This window comes from Talpa occidentalis, unplaced genomic scaffold (assembly GCF_014898055.3).
Source record: "Talpa occidentalis isolate TD23 unplaced genomic scaffold, MPIMG_talOcc4v2.1 talOcc4.2, whole genome shotgun sequence".
Lineage (NCBI taxonomy): Eukaryota > Metazoa > Chordata > Mammalia > Eulipotyphla > Talpidae > Talpa > Talpa occidentalis.
This window is the reverse complement of record NW_023602073.1, coordinates 125,632,547-125,655,464: the sequence shown is the minus strand read 5'-3', so window position 1 is coordinate 125,655,464 and position 22,918 is coordinate 125,632,547. Positions and strand designations below refer to the sequence as shown.

General features: G+C 33.4%; 1 protein-coding gene across 1 annotated transcript in view; it reads right to left on the bottom strand.

Annotated features, from left to right (window-relative positions):
• The window catches only part of LAMA2 (laminin subunit alpha 2), a 536,992-nt gene that overhangs the window by 198,585 nt on the left and 315,489 nt on the right, over positions 1–22,918 (bottom strand). The window contains exons 13-17 of the mRNA XM_054697817.1: positions 19,350–19,451; positions 17,742–17,953; positions 9,111–9,222; positions 4,668–4,781; positions 533–660 (exon numbers count right to left, since the gene is read on the bottom strand). Of these exons, the coding sequence (XP_054553792.1) occupies positions 533–660; positions 4,668–4,781; positions 9,111–9,222; positions 17,742–17,953; positions 19,350–19,451 (668 nt within the window). The remainder of the gene's footprint in view (positions 1–532; positions 661–4,667; positions 4,782–9,110; positions 9,223–17,741; positions 17,954–19,349; positions 19,452–22,918) is intronic.

The window sequence follows — 22,918 nt, the reverse complement described above, 5'->3', positions numbered from 1 at the left end:
GTTCCTCACTCTGTTTCTGGTGAATCCCTTCACCCACCGCACCTCTGACCTATACCCCAGTTTCTTCTATGCTAAATAAATAAATTAATTAAATTAAATAAAAGTCAATAAACTTGTGACTTGCTGAAGATTCACAAGTAAATATTGTGAACTGAGATTCAAATGAGCATTTACATTAGCATTTTTTATTATAGTAAAGGGACAGGTGCATGTGCATATATGTGGGCACATGTGCACATGTTTATGTCTGTATAAAATATGTTCTTTGGAAATGATTCAGAATTTTCAATTTCATTTCTGTCCCTTAGGTATTAAATCACTAAATCTACAGCTAAAAAATTAAAACATTCAAGAGAACAAATTGCCATAACCTTACATGTTTTATATTTACAAGGGCTCATATTACCTTCTCAAGACATTCACACATGTATTAGTTATTTATGTATGACAAGAGAAAAAGTACATACCATATAAAAAATGCACTTGCTGATTGGGAGGCCAAACTAATTAAAAAGGCAAGTTTGTTACTTACTTATTAGATGGGATATTGAGTGGACAGGCACATGGCTGACAATCTTCAGAGGTTCCTTTAGTAGGATCACCATAGAAACCAGGAAGACATCTATTGCAGTATAAGCCACCTGTGTGATCTTTACAGTTCTGAGGGAGAAATGCACATCAGAGTTGATTATTTTGGTCTCAAGTATCAAAATGTTACCAAAAATAGGTCTACAGAGTCATTAATCTGTCCCCATACAAGAAGAATAATTTTCCATGTTAAAGTCATTTTTACAGCTTGGTAATAGCATTGAAAGCTAATTTAATATTTAGCTTAAAACTATATGCTAGTTCAGCACGTGTATGCTTGGAGAAAGATAACTTAAATCCAGTATGATTTTTCATTATGCAAATCTAGTTTCCTTTTTTCAGTTCTTATTTTTTTCTAAAGGAAATACATGTGATTTGGTGTATATGGGTATGTGTGTGGTCTTAGAGCTCTAATAATTTATGTTTAATGGAAAGTATAACTGATTCTAGGTAAAAATCAATTGTTAGCTTAACCTACTGTTTTAATGAAAAATTTGGCTAATCTTACAAATCCTCTGGGACTATCCTCCTCTTATCTCAGAGATTAATTTGGACCATAGTGGGTTTTGATGATTTGTCAATGTGCTAATACGCAGCATATATGAAGGAGACCTTTACTCATAATTAGACAGTAAGAATATTATAAAAATTTAGACATATATCATTGTTCAATGAACCCTTAAGCAAATAACAACTTTCCTCAGACATTTTTAAAATAAAATCTTTTTCTTTTTTAAAACTCTATTTTTCTTCGAATTAGTATGTTTGAACCAATACCATTTACAAAATAAAGAAATAAAACAAAATCATGTATATCTTATTTCATATCAATTAAATTACATTCATCAATTCAAGCTGTGCTTACAAAATTCATCAATATAACTATAAAGTTGAATGATGCAGGTAATCAAGCAATGGGATTGTCTATAAAGTTCTCAAAGCACAATTTGATAATTTCTTTTGGCATTATGTGGACATAACATCTTTAGTCTCTAATGTTTTAATAAATTGCATCCAATGATTTTCAAATTCATACAATATGAGTTCATTATGACTTAAATACATTCTTAATTTTGCAAGCACATAAAATTGTAAGTTTTTGTTATGTTGAAAGAGTTCAAAATAGCTTAAGGGTGCAAAACCTTGATTTTTATTAACAACAAAATATGTAGAGGGAGTTAAAATATCAATTTGCTTTAAGTGTAAAGTAAAAATGTATTAATCTAAATGACAGTTGGTATAGCCAGTGTGATTTAATGAATCTTCTGAATTATTATTTATTTTTAAAGACACCGGATTTCAGTTAGATTTGATAACTGAATTTCATAAAGAGCAAACAAATATATACATAATTTAAAATATAGTTTAAATGTTATGGAGGGTGTGAAATTTATTGAGTAAAGAACATCTATATTAAAATCTAATTATTTAACTCTGAACTTCTCATACATTTTGTAAAATGAGGGAGCTAAAACCAGATACACAGTTTTCAAGCTTGAAAATACCATGACAGTTTCATCAACTAGAAGTAAATAGGTAATTCTTCAATATCTGGTGATACTTGCAAATAGCTGTTTCTTTAACTTATTTTAAATTCTCTTTCAAATTGATTTACCAACCTCTTTTCAAAGATAGCATAAAAGTTAACTTCACAATCAACAGTTGTCTAAATACAGCATATTGGGATGGATTGTTTAAAACATGGATCAATCTGAAGAATGATTATCCATTTTTATTTACTTATATTAGTTTCTTTTGACTTTCAAGTTAGATAAGGTTGGCTATTTTTAAAGACTTGTATTTTTATTGTAACAGTCTTTGCATGCTTGTCATATGGACACAATCGGAATCATATCTTCAAAGACTAAGAGGTTTTACAAAGTAAGGTCATAAAATAGATTATGCCTTAACCATGTTGAAAGTGGTATTTCTAAAACTCAACTGTAAATCTCAGACAACTGAGAGGCTGTGTTTTTCTTTACTGTTAAAGAGAACATGTAGACATATTTTACATTTTTTAAGGTCGTATTTCACTTAAATGAAATAAAACTTATCTTAAAAGTCAAGTATTTTTACAATTGAAACTATAAAACAACACTAGACAATAACATAATGAAAACCCAATTGAAAATGAGGAAAGGTTCCTTCTGATGGACTGGTAAATTTTATGGACTCCCTACAGCAAAAGTGTTTTCCAAATGTCTGTGCACATCACTATCACAAGATCACATGAAGGAGCAAGTATGCAGTCTCCCAGTGTGTCTTTGAATGCCTCCTGGGCCACTTCCCATGGATATTTGAGTTAAAATGACCTTTTCATATAAGTCCACCCACTAACAAACATCTAAATTTTGATCTGGTGTCAAGAATGTATTGTAATTAATTTTTAAAAAGATTTCAAAGTCAAACAAAACTAAAAACAGGTTTATCTGTAAATTTCATAAATGCTCTAATATAAAGAAAAACAGTTTTCCAAAGTGAAAATACTGGTCCCTCAGATTCCCTCTTCTTCTTCTCCATGAACATATTCAATAAATTAGGTTTTATTGGTATGAGGACTTAGATAATCACTGTTTTTTCTCCTCTCACTCCCCAAACAAAGCTGAATAGATGAGACATAGAATAGATGAGACATCTATTCTAAAAAAGAAAACAGGCTTCCATTCTTAGAAATATCATAATCAAATGTAACAACAAAAGTTGTTCCATTGTTCCATCCACTCTTGCAAAAAGAAAATTGGATTTAATCCTAATGAAAAATATTACTATCAGAAAATATTACTATCAGAAAAATTTTAAGTTTGGTGTCATGATATCTTCATTTTTGATTTCTAGATTTAATAAAACTAATCTTTATCAGTTTGGGGTGGAATATTTCCTGTTGCATGTTAGTAATGTGTTGAAACTCAATGTTTTTTCCCAAGGTCAGTTTTAAAAGACTTATGGTAAAATTAAAATGAAAATCACTTAGCCTTTGTATCATAAAAATGCCATTTAGAAAAATCTACTGATCTACAAATTAAGGCTAACATGCTTTATACTACAATGCAATTAAACCAAATCTTATAAAGAGAAAACAAAACGAACATCAATAAACCTAGATGCCAAATTACATTGAAACAAAAGCTTTGAATTCTCATTTTAGATTTTTCCCAGATGCTTTTCAGTAGAAAAAAAAAGGTTTTGGGGATGAACATGAGAAAGCGAACATTAAGAAATATAGATAACAGAGTCTGCCTTAATTCTAAAGGGAAATGAGAATATGATATCGTCCTCAATTGGCACTGTTTCAAATTGTGTTTCTGCAAGATTAATGAAATGAGAAATGTTGTTTCAAGCTTCATGCCATGTCAGACAATATAAAACTAACATGTCCTTGAGTTAATCAGAATGGTTTATTCTGCTCAATTCTCCAATCCAAAGGTTTCTTAGCAGGAAAGAAAATGCTTTAGAGCTTTTTTTTTTTCTTCCTGCTTAAAAGTATACACTAAATTATAGTAGGGGCAAGCACATAGTAGGGTGAATACACATAGAGTAGGGTGAATACACATTGCATGCATTTATAATTTTTAATCTATTCAATACATATGACATTTGTATTTAGCTAAATGCGGAAATTTTAAAATAAAAAAAAACTAACAATATGCCCTCATTTTAATAAGAACTTAATTATGTCCACTGCAAAGGTTATATCTTATACTTTTCATATCATGGTGATACAAATAATTTCCTATTGTTGACGTCATCTATTTTGGGTAGATTCATAGGAGGTAGAGAAACTGTATATATTCGTGGTACATATGTACCCATCATTACTTATGTTTTCATTATGATTATTTGGTCCTAATTCAGTTCTTCAACTAACATGAAAAAAAAACAAAAACACTTCCTAATATCATTAATCAGGGAGACCACACATGAAGGAGCAGACCAGCTCTCTCCTTAGAACAGTCCAAAGATCTCTCTCCACTCACTCCTTGACTCGAGTGTCTAAGGTCCTAAAGCTAGTAATTGAATTGCAGGGCCTATTGAGCTGATTTCAGCCTGTCAATCAGCACCACAAAGGAGCAAACACTCACCAGGCATTCTCCGGTGATGTCATCACAGGATTCCGCATGACCGAAACACTGGCATGGTTCACAGATGCCACCAAATACTGTGCCGTTAACTCGCCTGTGCCGAGGCCAACATGACTGAAAGACAGGGTTTCAAGTCAGTGTCAGGGATTTAAAAAAAAAAAACAAAAACCCTTATTTTTTTGAATAAAGGAAAATATTTAGGTAGTAAATTCAGCAAAGGTGCTTGCCAAAGAATTGCCATCATTGAAGCGCTGCTGTAGAGCTATTTCTTCTGACATGGCGCTGGGTACTGACCTTAGCATTATTGGCAGGTATGAGATTAGAGGAAGCATTAGCTTGGTGTCTCTTCTGAAATAGCAAAATAAAGCAGAGATATAAAGAATTGAAATGTGACAGTCTCAAAGCAAAAAGCACAGACAGGGAAATAGAAAAGTATTGGAAAAAAAAGCAGTCCACATAAAAGGATTTTTCAGAGAACATTAGCCTAAGAGTGCAGTTAAGGTCATCCCAAGGAATGCTGATTCTCTAGAATGAACTCTCCTTTCTACATATGAACTGACCTTAACTCCTTTACTTTCAGAACTTCTGCAATTATTTGCAAGAAAGGTTGCACCCTAGTCTAACATTGGACCATATATACAGCTGGGTTCTATACATACAATCCATATTTTTCATTCTCAATATCATCTATCCTATTATACTTTCTCAAATTTATACAAAATAGTTAACGATTTATTTACATATATTCTCTTGACATTTAGGACATTCTACTAGAATTTTAAATATATTCATCAGTTTTTTGAGGTGTGAAACACTTTATTATATAAAACAGAATTCTGATTAAAAAAGGATATTAGGTCACTGTGTGACAGTTATAGTGCTATGTCCGTCATCATCCTTAATTAAGTTTCTCTTCTGTGGGATTTTTCTACAAGCTGAAAAGGACAGGAAATAAGGGGGAGGCAAATATTGCTGCCCTCTAGCAGCTTATGATCTCCCTCAAGTGATAATTGGTTTTGTGGCTTATTTATTATATCTCTAGATGGTTAAATACAACACTATATATCATGAAAAGGTCTTTTTTTCCCAGCTGAAAAGAGAAACAAGTGAGAAACCAATGAAGTAATAAAGTATAAAGAACTGTGCTCTGTATTGCTGGGAAATGTTCCTTTTGCCTCAGGATATGACAGCTCCTAAATTTCAGCATCGATAACAAACACATGAAAAAGGATGCTTCTTATCTGACAGGAAAGTAGAAACCACTTTCCACTTAATTTGGACAGTACAGGAAATAAAAGGTTAATTTTCTCTTCTTTTCTCATCATTTCTTCCCATTAATTTTTTGTCACCTTAGATCATTATAGAAATCGATAACACACTTTCTAAGAATTGATGAAACTACATATCCAGAAGGAGGTAAAAATTAAAGATGTCAGTAATTAGGAGGTACTTGATTTACTGATTTCAGTGTAGATATCCATGGAATTTTCAGTAAGTTTTTTAAAACATTGCAAATATACTATTTTTTTCTTTTTAAAAATTAATTAATTTTTGCATAGTAGGACTGAGGTATAGGCCAGAGTTGCAGGGGGTGAGAGGATTCACCAGAGACTTAGGCCACCAGGGAGACCCCTTGCTAATATACTATTTATCTCACATTCTCTTACTTCAAACTTCAAATCCCCCTAAGAAGTCTTTTCTTCCTATTTCCCTTTCACATTTTAAGCATTCTAATTTGTTTTATGCCACAAATCAAATCAAATCTCAATCAAAACTGCTCTAGTCCATGTTACCAATTTCCAGGTAGCCAAATTCAATCAACAGACACCTGCTTCCTTCCTGCCTGCCTTCCTTCTTCTCTCCTCCTTCCACTCCTCTCTTCCTTTTTCAGTCATTTAAATATCTATATAACTTTGGGGGTACATTTTCATACCTCCAGGGTACACATGCCTCTCTCACAGCTATCGTTACTCCTATGTCAAGGCCCTCCCTTCCCCTATCCTTTTCTCCCTCCCCCCTTTTCCCTATGGTAACCAGTATAATTTTCACAGAATGTAAGAATGACTTTTTCCATACTTTGCCAGTATGCCTTTGTGGGTTAGTTATATTCCACAGATAAGTGAAACCATTTGATATCTGTTTTTCACTTTCTGACCTATTTTACTTGGCATAATCACCTCAAGGTCCACCCATTTTGCCCCAAAAAGCACTGTTTACTCTCTTTTAAACATCTGAGTATGGAAAGATGAACTTTTGAGTAATTTACAAGGAGACAAATTAGAATTGAGGATAAGATTATGATCACCATTATGGCCTCTTATGAAAGTAAGAGAATGATTTTATAATGGAGTTGGTTGCACTGTTTTGGGCAAACAGAATTGACACACTAATGATCTTTGGAGTTTACACAGCTTTTAAAGGGTCCAAAGATATTAGTAATAAAAGTAGAGTTAATAGCCTTGTAAATCCAATAAAAAAGCAAATGAAACTTGGAATAGATAATAATGATCTAGGCATAGCAAATTTTGGTAACAAAAAGAAGGAAATATTAAGAGAGATAGAAAATGAAGATGGTCAGAGAGAAATTCCAGAGTTTCAGAATCCATTGCTTCCTGATTCAACTAGGACTCCCAAACAACTTTATTTACCAAATAACTATTATATAAGAGACACAGGAAATTTTTACTATTCATCCTCTGCTTGTTTTGTCCTTACTCTTCACAATCATGTGCTTTTCTCTTCTTATCTAATTTTACCATCTAAATTGAGTTTTTTTTCCATTTGAGAATACTTTCTGATACATATCTTCCACTGCAACTGATCATACCTCTGTAAGTGATGACTGCTCTAATGTTCTATACCACATATTGGCCCCCTAAATACTGTGATCCAATGTTTCATAGCTATATGTTATCTCCCAAAAGATTGTTATCTCTTTTAAGGATATAGATTATTATGTAATGTTATTGATAATTTCCCAAAGATTCTGAAAACATATTTCTGAAGAAACAAAAAATAAACAATTAAGCAACTCTAACGGTCTGACAATTTTATATTCAATAGGCATTTGGAACTTGAATAAAAGATGATGAGTACTAATATGGAGAAAAAAATGTTCAAGTAAATATAAAAAAGGTATTTACTATTTCAACTGATATGAGTACTTAAAGATTCAGACAGCCTTTTGGTTTGAAATAAAAACTGTTGGACTCAATAAAATAATATGCTTCATCAAATTCAGCATATATTTTACAAGTAAAATCAAATTTGGATTGAGAGACTAATTTATTTCCATCTTTTTTTTTTATTCTCTGCTTGAAATTTGGAAAGCAAGTGCTAAATGAATTCCATTTACTTTTAATTTTAAATAGGTGAATCTGAGCCCAGTGAAAGAAAAACATTTGTCATGCACATGACTATGCCCTGTATATCTTCTGGAATCTTGCATTATTTTAAAGTACAAGAGAATTGATAAAACAATGCCTAGAGTATTTCTGTAAGTGGCATAATGGGCTAGGGAGCTGAAGTGGAACTACTTGGTACACTCAAATGATTCCTTAAAGGCACCATTTTAAAGAATTTAAGCTCCTATTTATCTACAAGTCATGACCTCTATTGGGGAAATAGTGTTTACATTTTTTGACCAGGTTTAAACTTAAATCAATTCAAGCCACCTAAAGAAAATACACAGAACTAAAAATTATTGCCTTAAAAACATTAATCCTATTATAAAACTAAACTATTGAGACAATGATAAGTATCTCAAACTTTAGGTGCTAAATAAATCAAAGACCTATAGGGAATTTTCCAGATCAAGGTATTTCTTCCATAGACTATGTTCTCGACATTTTAAAGGTTGTATCTTTCAAAAGATTATGATTTTATATTCCTAGGAATAAGGTAGAAGAAGTGTGGCACACAGGATTAAAAAGTGGTGTAGTATGGTAACATACATCTGAAGAAGCATGAACTGAAGTATGAATACCCCTAAATTACAAACACTGTTGTAAACTAAAATTACCAGAAGGTATAATTTAAAACAAAATGGAGGAAAGGTTAAAAAAAATCTTAGTACTAAATTCCTGGGAAGTCCTGAGCAGAAAGAAGGGAAATTATTTTGAAATATTAAATATTATTCTCCTGCATCCATTCTACTTTATCAACTTATTAAATAGGGAAAAAAAACATGAAAATACTGTATTGTCAGCTACATTAAGGCACAATCTTTCCAAAAGAAACATAATTTCAAGAAAACAATGTGAGTAGCACTTTATTTGGAAGTCATGACTTTCTGGAAGACATTCAAGTTTCTTTGTTAGGTCATACACTATCATTTGCTTGTGCAACCATTAATGGATACACGAAATTCCTTTTAGAATAGTTTATTAATGAAATGTTAAAAAAAAAGCCTAATGTACTGAGGATTTATTCTTGTAAACTTACTTCACAAGAGGAGCCAGTGTACCCTGGTGGACACTGACAAACTTCCACAGCCGTGGCGATGCTTCCTTCAGTAGGATAAGGGACAGCAGATTCAAGGCCAACAGAGCTTAACCTGGGTGGAAAGAAAAAGATGGAAAATAACTAAATCAGCTGTGAGGTCTTATATAGCTTGAAGAATAGTATAGTAATAGGTTATAATGAAATAATTTATGTTGAGGAAGAAAGTTAATGAATGTCCATAAATTGAAATTATTTTTATTCATCATATTGGGCAACCATGACCAACCTTCTTAACTTGATAAAGTACGAGAGCATTCCCACTTAGTTTTTGAATGTGTTTTATTTCTTTTTCTGCAGGCTGATAGAGGACTTAAAATCATACAGTTGAGGGATTTTTAAAACAGAAAATATAACACATGCCCAATTTATTTTAAACTAGAAAGCAGAGGCAGATGATTATGATATTCCAGTCTAAGTTTAAAACTGAAAGAAAAGATGGAAGAAAACAAAAGGTGGATCTATGTTGGTATTTTTTTTTTTTCAGAAATAAATCTGTATGTTGGTGGGTAAAAGTGAAACTTTCCTAAATGCTAAGAGGAATTAGTTAAAATTATTTTTTAATTTTGGGGCCTAAACTACATTCATTGTTCTATGTATCTAAAGTCTTCATTTTTTACTCTGTAGAACGATTTGGTATTAGTCATTATTTTAGGAAAATGTTAGTTTTTCCAAACTGAAACATGTTGTTACATAGTTATATATATATATATAATATATATATATTATATATGTATGTATGTATCTGTGTACTAATATTTTTTCTTCCAAAAATTATACAAACTTAGTATGCATTCACAATTAAAAATGTTATTAATATCTTACTGACTTTTCCCAGTTTTTTTAAATAAGACGTATCATAAAACATGATTTCAAACTATACTACAAAGCCAAGTAATTAAAACATTCCTGCTACTGCTGGGAATGTAGACTATTTCAGTTTCTAAGAAAAACAGTATAGCGGTTTCTCAAAGGTTAAAAATAGGTCTAGCACATGATCCAGCAATATTGCTCATAAGTATCTACTCAAAGATTAAAAAAATCACTAATTTGAAAGTATGTATGCACACCTATGTTCATTGTAGCACTATTTACAATAGCCAACTTATGGAAACAACTTAAGTTCTCAATGACATATGAGTGAATAAAGAAGATGTGGTAAATATACACAATAGAATACTACTCAGCTATAAAAAATAGAAATTTTGCCATTTGTAGCAACATAGATAGAACTGAAGGGGATTATGGTGGGCCAAATAAGTCAAAATATCAGATGATTTCATTCACATGAATATAAAAAGCAAAGCAAAAAAAAAAAAAAAACAGACAAAAACAAACCCTTGAAATCTGATGGCAGAGGCTACCATAAGGGAAAGGTGGCAGAATGATAGCAAAGGCAGAAAGGAATCCAATGGACTATGGTGGAGGATACTGGGGCTTTGGTATTGGTTTAATGTGATGACATATATTTGAAGAAGTATGAACCCATGCTCTTTAAAGATATGGTGTTATAAATCAACATTACCTTAATAAACATAATTAAAAACAAACAAAAAGGAAAAGACTTTCTAGTGAATGGGAGTAGATATTTGCAAATCATATGTCTGCCAAGGGATTGGTGGTCCAAATATTTAAAGAAGTCACAAATTTCAACAACAAAAACAGACAACCCTATTAAAAATGGGCGGAAGATCTAAATAGACATTTCTCCAAAGAGGACATACAGATGGCTATTCTATTATTAGGAAAATGCAAATCAAAGCAACAGTAAGATATCACTCAAACCTGTAAGAATAGCTGTTATCCCAAAGAAAAGAAACACCAGGTCCGGGGAGGATGTGGAAATAAGAGAATCCATGTATATTATTTATGGTCAGCAGTATGAAACAGTATGGAAAGCAATATGAAGAGGTCACAAAAAAATGAAATGTAGATATTCCACATGATCCAGTAATCTCACTTTGGGTACTTACCCCAAAATTACAAAAATTCTAATTCAAGTAGATTTAATATCTCCCACATTTATTGTCGCATTAGTTGCAATAGCCAAAAGCTAGAAACAACCTAAGTGCTCATCAACAGAAGAACAGATAAAAGTGATAAACACAATGGATAACTACTCAGCTATTAAAAAAACGATGTACTTCCATTTGCAACAACATGAATAAATCTATGTCTATTCATGACCATTTTTCTCGTACAAGTATTTTTTGAGTATCTGTCTTTAATTCTTTTGGGTTTATACCTAGGGGTAGAATTTCTAGATCTGGCAATTCTTAGGGCAAGGAAGAGTTGTTAATCTAAGGGCAGTGGTTGCTTACGTTAATATGCAATTATGAGCTAGTTCTCATTTATGTATCTAACCTGATCATTTCAATATAAGCTTAATAAATTTTTGTTGGATGGATGGATGGATGGATGGATAGTGGATGGATACAAAATTAAATATATACATACATAAATGAATAAACCAATAACAACTGAAGGGAACAAAGTCACTTTACAATGACTAACATACTCCATGAAAAATGATGCAGAAAAGTTTAGTATCCATATATTAGATGTATAAATCAGAAAAGTAGAAGACAAGATACTCATTTGATCTGATAAAGAAAACAAAGTGAAAAATGTTCAAGTTAGGGCTTGAGGCCAGAGATCAAAACTCATTAGAATGCATTGTGGCATCCAATTGTCTGTGATTAATGGACTGTCACATGACAAGCTTATAATTCTGATCTGTTAAATTTCAGAATTAGATGATTTCATGATTGTTATACTGGTTGATTATCATACAAAAAGACTGTCACAATTTACTAGACAGCAGACTGGTAAATTGAATATAGATATAGTTCCAGGACTTTTAACATAAAATTGATAAGCAAAATTTAAAGAAAAAGTATTAGAATGTTTAAAAAGAGAAAAATGAGTAACTGACTACTTTAAGGAACAATTTAAACTATAACAAAACAAAACAAAAATATTTTCAAAGAACTGCCAAGTTTTATATGTCTTTTGAACAGCAGATGTTTCTCTCCTTAATCTATGTAAGTATTTTGAGCTATGCAAAATTTCAACACTCAAAATCTTTCCCAGCAATATTCCACATTAGTATTCACTGAGCAATCCCAATGTTCATTAGTTTCTGCTATTTGTTAAATGGGATTTTAATGCATTTAACAGTTTTAAGTGTTACTCATGAAGAAGGATGTGGTTTATTTTTTTTTTCTCCAATATGGTCATTTTCTTTTCTTGATACATGCTACATTCATTTAAATATGTAATGCTGGCAGTCTTAATGTATTAAAGTTTGGAGATGCATGAACTATCAAAGATTTGTCAACTAAGTCAAATGTGGCTTCACTGGCTATTTCTCAATATTATTATGACTTATAAATACACATAAGATGATGGATGAGGAGAAAAGACATAATTATATAGCTAGTATTGAAAATAATGGAATCATATCAGAAACATTGTCCTGGGACTAACTTAAAGATTGTTCTCAATTTTTATATTTTATTTTATTTTTTAAAGATTTATTTATTTATGCATACAAGAGCTGAGGCACAGGCCAGAGATGCAGGGGGTGAGAGGATTCACCAGAGTTAGCGTGGGGAACAGAACAGGCAAATTGACTGAAGTACACTGCTGAGGGGAGCAGTGGGCGAGTCAGGAGAGGTCTGCTGCGCCATGTGGGTTGCTACCTGGCTGGCCGGGGATTGAACTTGTGCTGCAGAGGCTGTGAATTGCTTCACAGTGCGGTGCTTAACCCTTTGTGCCACCAGGGAGGCCCCTCAATTTTTATATTTTATTATATTTCTTACTAGAGTTAGATAGGCTATGTTTAACTAAAAAAAAAAAATCAACCAACTAATTAAATTATTATTTGAAAAGTTATTCTTTGATGTAAAACTTTTTAGTATTTTTTCTGTAAGTTTTTACATTGAAGATCTTTATTTAATTCTACTTTAATGAGTGCTATTTTGGGTTAGCCACTACAGATGAATATTTCATTGTTGTTCATGTGCTTCATTCTATCTTATTTTTGTCGAAACATAAGATGATGACCCAGAACTTCCTTTGGCCTCTGTCTTATGGAAGACCCACTCGTACTACTGAATTAGAGAAGCCTGACAGTTTTTACTCCATTCCTAAAAAATCAATGGAATCATTCAATGGACTCTCATTGAATGGGCCCCTAGGAGAGTTAGACCTTTTCTCATACAATTTCAATTCCACATCCAGCAAGTGACACCATTAACAGACTCTGACACTGTTGTAACCATTCATCAAAAAAAAAATTAATGCTAATATGAGAGTTCACCTCTTCATTTTTAGTTCTACAGAGGTGCACTGTGCCCACGCCACTGCACTAAAGATTACAGTATCATAAATGGACACGTCTGCCTTTCGTACTGGACTGTAATATAATCCATTTTTGTAATCTCTGCTTAATCTAGAACTACCACGTCTCATAATAATTGTTGCTTACTGAGTGTCTACTATCTTCTGTGCACTATAATGAGGGCCCACAGGAATCACATTTAAGTATCAATAAACTTGCTGTGGTAATCATGACTTTGGTTACATTTACAAATGAATAACCTAAGGCTCAGGGAAGTCAAGTGCCTTCTCTAAAACGATGCCAGCAAATGATGCCATATGGATTCAAACCTAGTGTGACTGCAGAAACCAACGATTACCTTGTTCCTCCACTCTGACTCCCAACATAGGCTAGATAGCAAGTCAGGTGTTTTAAATAGATCAGTTTCTCACTTAACCTTCAATCTTTACAGTAAGATACTGCCTTTGCTGTTCTATGTAACAAGAAAATAAGACAGAAATACACACAGGGAAGGCACCCAGTAAATTCTGGCAGACTGAATAAATCCAACATTTACTAAATAGATTTGGGAGGCAGTCAAAGGTACCAAGGAGGAAACACATGGATTTATATCCAGGTTGCAGCTCTTAATCAACAGTTTAAAGTCCAGTGAGTTGTAATAATCTTTTTAAGTCCTAGAGTCCTCATCATTGTAACTTCTTCCAAATGTGATTATGTGTATCATTAATTTCAAAAGATGAAAGCATACTATGCACCTATCATTTCAACATATATATTCATCAGCAGGCTCCTTTGTTTATAAGGATTTTTTTATATTACCTATTATATAAAACCTGATCAAAAATAAAACATTTTTGATACCTAAAAAAACCCCAAATTTACTCTAAATGTTATCTGAAAACATCTTGCCTTGAAAAGTTTCTGTTTTTTTTAAGCAATAAAAACAGATGAGGTGTATCAAGATAAAATCATGGATTTAGTAATGCTTTGGTAACAAACAACTGCAAATTTTTGTGGTTTAACAGAAAATAAAAGTTTACCCATGTAAAATCCTGTAGAGCTCTGGGTCTGTTCACAACTGACTTCCTCCATGTGTTGTCAATTTTTCAGGCTATTTTGATTTGCTGGTAACTGAAAAAGCTCCAGTTTCATATTGGCAATTTAATGTTCTTTGCAGGGGTATAGAGGAATACATCTCACATTTCAGTGGCCAAACCAAATCATGGGACACATTTACCCTCAAAGATTTGGGGACTGCAATATTCCAAAACATAGAGACTGGAAATTTGATGAACTGTACTAATGTCTACTATAGAGTAAAAGGAAAAAAATTTTTTTTTTTTTTTTTTTTGCGATTGTACATCTATATTTGGGCCATGTGGGTCTCTCAGAAAAGGTGAACTTGCCCCTTGCTTGAACTAACTGATTCCTCTCACATTTTGAAAAAGGAAGATGAAAAGTTTTGCGTTTTATCTTTATGTTACCAATAAGGACAGTACAGAACAAAATCAATTAATTTTATTCTATCATCCTCTCAGCATTCTGGAAAAGAATGACAGTAAAAACTGTCTCCAAGTCTTAATCTTAGAGAAAATGTTATTCCTTGAAATGATGCAGGTCAGCTAGAAATGCCAGAGATTTGTATGTTGATTTGTCATTAGCAGCCCTCCAATTCCAGTCTTATAGTGACCTTTTGAAGTTGACAAGGCAATTGTCATCCTCTTTATTTTACAGACAAGGTGACTTAAATCTAAAGAGGTCAAAGCTACACTTCTGTTTACAACTATTAAATAGCTGATTTGAAAAGAGAAGTCAAAATCCTCACCTGCAACCCAATTCTCCTTCCCCTATTCAATTCCATCTAAACCACATAACTGAAGGAGCCTAGTCCATTTGCTCAGAGAACAACCATGGAAATAAATCCTCCTTAAGTAAATCTAAACGTAAATTTTTGTTGAGATAGCTTCAATTTACTTGAGCTGGCATACAAACAGTATGCCAGGTTGGAAACCTACTGTGCAAGACAAGTTGAAATCAATTCAACTGATGTTTTACAAATATGACCCAATCCACTACTACATTAGATCTAAATAAAAGGTAACAAGTTTACTAACTCAGGATTCATACTGACTTACAGCTCACCTGAAGTGGGTAGGAGTTTCAAATCTTATATTTTTTTTTTTTTTTTACTTCTTGACCCATCTTGCTTTATGGGATGTAGGTTGCAGAAAGCAGCCACCTCCTTGGATTAACTCCCATGTTGATTCTTTTAACCTTGTTCTGTGAACACGTAGTTCATGTATGTGAAAACTTCAGAAGGCTGATGGTTTTTAAGATGAGTAGATACGGAAATTATCTGACATAAATCACAGGGAAATGCCTTTGGATTAACAAGTCTAAGAAGCAATGCTGACAAAAATAAATAAGCCCCCTAGCCACTTTTTGTCAATTTGGTTGTCATTCATTTTGAAAGCCAGAGGACTCATCTCTTTATACTGTTTAAACATGATGACAATCTCTATTTGCTAAATGGGAAAAAACATAATTAATTCCTAAGCGCTGTTTCTCATCTTCATGGCATTTTAACCCAGCTTCTAGGAGAATTGCCTATGCAAAAGAGGTACATTGTTTGGCAATGTTTCTGTTTATGAATCTGCAGTTCCCTCCTTTGGGAGATGGTAATGATGATTACACTTAGTTGAAATACTACAAGTGAAAGACAAACTAGGCAACGCAAGCAAATGATGGGGATAGGGAGCATCAGCAGAATGAAAAAGTCCTTGTGAAGATAAACCAGTGGAGACATTGCTTTGATTATGGGCATGCCAAGTTGTTAGCTTTGGGTCAACATATAATTATCAAACTTAACTGGATAGGGAAAGAAATTGCCATGACATCTTGCTTATTATTAGAGTAGAAAAGAAAAGGGTTAAGAGCTTATTCTGGGGCCTCCCTGGTGGTGCAAGGGGTTAAGCACCGCGTTATGAAGCAATTCCCAGCCTCTGCAGCACGAGTTCCATCCCTGGCCAGGAAGCAACCCACATAGCACAGCAGACCTCTCCTGTCGTGCCCGCTGCTCTCAGCAGTGTATTTCAGTCAGTCTGCCCGTTCTGTCCCCCACTCTGTCTGCGATGAATTCTCTCACCCCCCCACATCTCTGGCCCAGCTCTTGTATGCATAAATAAATAAATAAACCTTTAAGAAAAAAAAAAAAGAGCTCATTCTGAACCAGGAAAAGTTAACATTTTGACAGACAAAATGTCATCATCCATAAAGCAATGGAAGGCAAAGCAGCCTACCATCAGCCAGGTAAGGGCATATTTGTTTCAAAGTCAGCTCCCTCTTTAAGAAAAATAAAAGGAGAATGAAAAGAAACTAGCCTTCAAAAGTCTCCAGGTAATGAGCATTTGACATAATTATCACATATAATTTTCACAATGACTCTGAAAGGTAGGCTCTATTACATTTGTAGGTAGGACCAATCACTTACTAAAGATCATACATTTAAGTGATAGAGCTTACTGAATTCCTGTCAATTTGCTCCTCAGCTCATACTGTTTCCTTTACACCATACAGCCATTATAGCTTTACAGTGTTTCATGAAGAGACTTGTGGTTATCTAAATGAGGGTAATTATATTTATTGCAAACTGTACCCATGTGTTTGTAATGTTAAGTCATTAAGTGCTTCTTAATGATGGGGATGCATTCTGAGAAATGTGTGGCTAGGTGATTTTGTCATTGTGTGAACATCTTAGACTGTAACTTTACAAACCTAGAGAGTATTGTGTATTACCCACCTAGGCTATCATTGACTGAAATGTTGTTAAGCAATTCGTAACTGCATATATATATTATGTCAGAAACTAATTAATGGAAGAAAATATTTTACCAACGACTTTCAAATTATGGTATTACATCTCTTGTTTCCCATTCTCTGAGCCATCATAAAGGAGATTTTATTTTTCAGTATAGGATTTTTTACTATAGGAATAATTTTGATCATCACTCTGACAGGAATCATCAATCAATACATCAGTCTGACAGGAATCATCAATAGTAAAAAAGGGCTAAGACAAAGTCACCTGGGTATTTAAAATTTTTAAGCCTTAATATATCCACTACTGGAATACAACAAACCCTAGAAATCTTCAAAAGCCTTTAGCAACCTGTACCTGATAACCTCAAGGAAAATGCATGAACACTGGGAAATGCAGTTCTTGAGATTACCTGAAGATGGCATCCATCCCAAGGCTGTATTTGATTTGTATGAGGACTCTCTTTAAATTTGCAAGCACAGTCATAAACTCTTTTCTACTGACTGGGGAATTTGTGCCATGTAAGGTAAAAAAGTCTTCTTTAAGTGACAATACGTTAATACGCTCTTCAGATGGCTGCAGGTACACTTCATCTTGGGCTGTGCTGATTCTCAAGTCATTTCCCTAAAGGGATAAAAAAAATAAAGGAATAAACTGTGAAAAGAGAGTATACTGGGGTAAAAAGTATGTGTATTTTGATTTTCCACTTTGTGGATTATTCTCAGTAGATTTTTAACTTCAGGATGATTTTCCTGTCACTCAGAATATGTCTGGTATACAGGGAAGGCATAAAAAGACAATTTAAATGTTAGCCCAAATCAGGTACATTACAAAATATAAATTTTCTGATTATGCATGACCCTATTTCTCCTATTATCTAAAATAATAGATACCTGGCAACTTATACATATATGTGATTATAAATATGTTGATTATACACAAGTGCAGAAAATATTTCGAATGCATTACTTTGTGGTATGTGTGTTGTATAAAACAATAGGGAAGAAAGCAGAACAGATTATTAAACTATAGTTTCAAAGGACTTTTTTATATGAGAATAATCAAGAAAAAGTACTGTAGTCAAATGTGACAAAAGGATAATGATATCAGAATAGAGACTATATTGACTGACATGACATTTAGGTTATCCTTCTTATCTTAGTTCTTTTATATTGAAAATATATAACATTTCAGTATTGTACATCTTACTGAACCCCATTTATCTCAAAGGAATTCCAAAATATATTTGCACTTACACATATACACAAGATAGATAACATCTAGCCACTTCATCTTATACTGGTAATACTCATTTTGGGAAAACAATTTTGTCACTGATTCACATGCATGAAAGACAAAGAATGATGGAGTCTAGTGATAACTCAAGATCTACCCATTTGGAATCAAATTTGCATGCAGGCATGTGCCGCTGAGACATGTGCCATGCAAAGGAAGGCATAAGTTGAGGGGGGGCAGGTGTCATGTTAAGGGGAAGTGATAAGAAACACTAGGAGAGGACCACTAAAGGAACTTTAGACTTTCAGTATTTTAGAAGTGTTTATGGCCCTCCAAATCCTGGAAACAATTGATCCTATATCCTTCTTAGCATAATTTGGAGTTCTGAAGTTTCCTAAATAAGCTTGCATTTCATTTACTTCTGATAATATATGTGAAGAAGTAAACAATAAATCTACTTGGAAGCAAGGAGAAGTGGAAAAAAATACAACTATGTAGGTTAGTGTCTGACCAAACATTTTCATTACACTTTATATTCTTGGGAAAATGGTCACTGAGTTTTAAATTGAAATTCCAAATCTATTCAAAAAAGTCTCCTTTATCATTGTAACCCAAAGAATATATTCAATCTTTCAGAAATGTCTCAGAAACATAAGACTGGAATAAAAAAATTTCCAGGATATCAATTTTCTATAGTAGTATGTAAATTAATGTCAACCAACCAGGTATGGAATAACCATAAATAGCAAGAGACTATAAATAGTTGACAATCCTTTCACTCTACCTCTAAGATAATCATAAGTTGTAGTGCGTGTTCTGTATCTTCTCCCTCCTCTTCCAGGTCATATGATACAGTAAATGTCAGTTGTCCTCCAGCTGCTGAAAGCTACAAGAGAGGAATACATATAATCATTAAAGGACAGGAGATGGGCTATTAAATTATTTTTCTCTTAGGGCCTCCCCAGGTGGCCCAGCGGTTGAGTGCTGGTCTGCAAAGCTGCCTGAAGCCTCTGTAGTGATGGTTCGATCCCTGGCCACCGGGGAGAGGGTCCCACATGGCATGACAGATCTCTCCTGCCGCCCGCTGCTCCCCTCAGTAGTGTATTTCTTCAGTCTGCCTGTTCTGTTCCCCACTCTGGCTCTGGTGAATTCTCTCACCCTCCCACACTTCTGACTGTACCCAGTGCTTGTATAAATAAATAAGTAAATAAATAAATAAATAAATAAATAAATCTTTTTTAAAAATCTATTTCTCTTATTATTTTAAAATCATTTTATTGTTCTAGAAGGCAGGAATTGGAAGAAGAAATCACAGGAGTGTAAAGTAAGGGTAACAGACATTTTTTTAGGAGTAACCTTTATACAAACCTTACCTATCAACTGCAAGCCTGACACAAATAGAATTTCATGTATTATTTTTTCCATTATTGCAGGCTTGTTGAAATACGTTAAGTTCCATGAAACCAAACACAGCCCTTCCTGTCATTTCCCTAGTCTATAACTTGAGCTATATAATTCCCAACCAGAGAAGGATCTTCGTCAAAATTGGGAGATTTCTATCCATTCCTGAGGGTCATTCACTTTCTGTGGGTCTGAATGCTTTCAACAAAGACATTACTCCATTTGACAGACACTTTACATATACTATAAGCTAAGTGGGAAATATTGTTGGTCAAAGAAAAATAAAATAATAGCAGCAAATTTTATATTATGATAAAATTCAATCAAAACTCCCAAAGCAGGTACACTTTCCCTTGTGCAGTCAAATATGCTTAGTTTGAATGACTGATATTATCCACTTTCATTAAGCAAACTTCTTTCCTTCCAACATGCATGCCAAGCCCCATACAATGCATGCTTGAGGTTTACGTCCTCTGACATTGACATAACCTTGTAGAAAGGAAAAAAAAAATAGGAAAGCAAGATCATTTATAGGACAGGAATCAACACTGTAGCTTGAGTGACAGGATTCAATGCAAATGTTGTAGTCCCCTTTTAAAAAATTCCACTCCAGCATTGTAAATAAAGATTTCAGAAAACAAAGCTGATGATTTGTATTCTACAGTCCCCTCCATGCTGAAAAACAGAGACCAGGCTTTGCTGCCACTGGCTCTCTGTGGCCTCTCATGGCAGACCCAGACCACAAAGCAATTCCTGGTGATGCACTGGATGGAAGAGGAGGAAGCCAGATCCTCTCAGCATAGTCCCATAGGGAATGGCACACAGCTCCATATGGCTGATTAAATAAGGTTTTTAAATTGCAGCTCCTCAACGTCTTGTAAAAGCTCATTACATGGAGTTCTATGACGAACTAAAATTCAGAAAACTTTTATTCCTCTGCTCTGCTGAGAAATAGCCCTACTCTAATGTCTTTTCATATATAAAATAATAAATATCAGCCTGGACTGTAGCATTTGGCATTATTGTTGAGTAATGAGGGGTGAATCTATGTAAAAGGGTTTTTGGTTCTATTAAATAAACATCCAAAATTTCACATAGCATGCTTGCTCAAATCAATCAGGCATTTCCTCAATGAAAGAAATCTGGAAAGGCAGCAGAAAAGAATGTTTTATATATTTCAGAGGACTGAACTATTTAGAATTTTCTAAATTACTAGAATATTTAATAGGAGGTAGGGATTGGGTTTCAGAAGGATGTTGGGACATAAAGCTATAAGCTGTAAAACTTTTGCACTTCTGAATATATTTTGAGTATTTAAAATTTGGGTGGCATTTTTTTTCTGGATATATTTCCCTAAGAAAAAAGATCAATTTAAATGAATTCTTAATTTCTTAAATTACTTTAAGATATTGCCAAAAAATAAGATATTACCATATAAATCCAGATATAAAGAACACTGAATTAAAGATAATTTACCATTTTGCCAATAAAAAGGAGCCAAAATATGTTTTGTTTGAATTTCCAGGTTTTTAAGACTTTACAAGAAATAGTAAAATGTGATTTGTTAAAATATTGATTTACTAGTGTAGTTTATACCTACTTAAAATAGCTACAGTCATGCAACATACATAAAATAATATGGGAGAGGAATGAGTATGCAAGTGGGGAAAAAAGGAACAAAAAACTATATAAAAAAGAGAGGGGGTTTAGGATATAAATAATAATGAAAACAAGGAGAATTTATTCAACCTATCCTCCTGAGGGTTTTCAATAAAAATAGTAATTAATATGAAAAATTGCTTTTTTACTCGTATTTCATTAAAAAAATTTTCCAACTCTTCCATGTATCTTTGATACCAATGTGTTGCCATTATTAGAACCAGTTTATGAATTATCTAACAATTTTCATGAGTGAATCCATTTTACTTCCACTTATGTGGAAAACAATTTTAAAAAGATATACGATACTATTACCAGATTTTTTAACCCCTATCTAAAAGTACTATTTCTATATTAGAATCATTGTTTTTTCATTTACCCTAATAGTATACATATATGATCACCTCTATATAAGTGTTTAGTCAAGTAGTTATTTAAGTAAATTGTAAAGAGGATTGCTTAAGTTATCAACTCACAATTTAGAGTCTGTGCCCCTAGGAAAAATTACTTATTCTCTATTAATTTCCCTTGCCTCTTCTCTCCTTCAATTCCATGAAGTGATCTCTTCATAAGCAATAAAATCAAGCATTTCCTGATGCTATTTTGAGCTAGTATGTCTTTCCCAAAGATTATATTCCATTGTATGAAAATATTTGTAATTACTCAATTATAAGACAGCGCCTTCTTTACTGAGGGACACTGTTTTTTTAAGTAAAATGCCTTGAGAATGTTAAACTATAAACTGTCATTTTCTATTGCTTTGGATGAAGAATTTTCTTATTCAGCTTCATATTCCAAATGTCTATATATTTATATGACTTTTCCATGTCCTCACTACCTGCTCTCCCAATATCCCGTCAGTACACAATCTTCACCCTCTCCATCATATCTAATGTGCACAATGATACCAATAGGGAATTGCTATTTTTCCTCCACTATCTATTATCTGTGATCATTTATTAATTTCACTGTTAAATTCTGAGATACAGGTTACTATACTCATTTTCTTTATTCTAACCCATCCACCTTTCCTTATGTTATCTCCTACAAACCATCTTCTGCCCTTAGTACTCCATTAAAAATGTGTTTATTATAACGGAACAGGCAGATCTACTGAAATACACTGCTGAGAGGAGCAGCAGGTGAGACAGGAGAGGTCTACTGTACCATGTGGGTAGCTCCCTGGCCGACCAGAGATCGAACTGGTGCTGCAGAGACTGTGGACAGCTTCATAGTGCTGTGCTTAACCCCTTGCACCACCAGGGAGGCCCTGATGTTAAATGGCTTTAACTT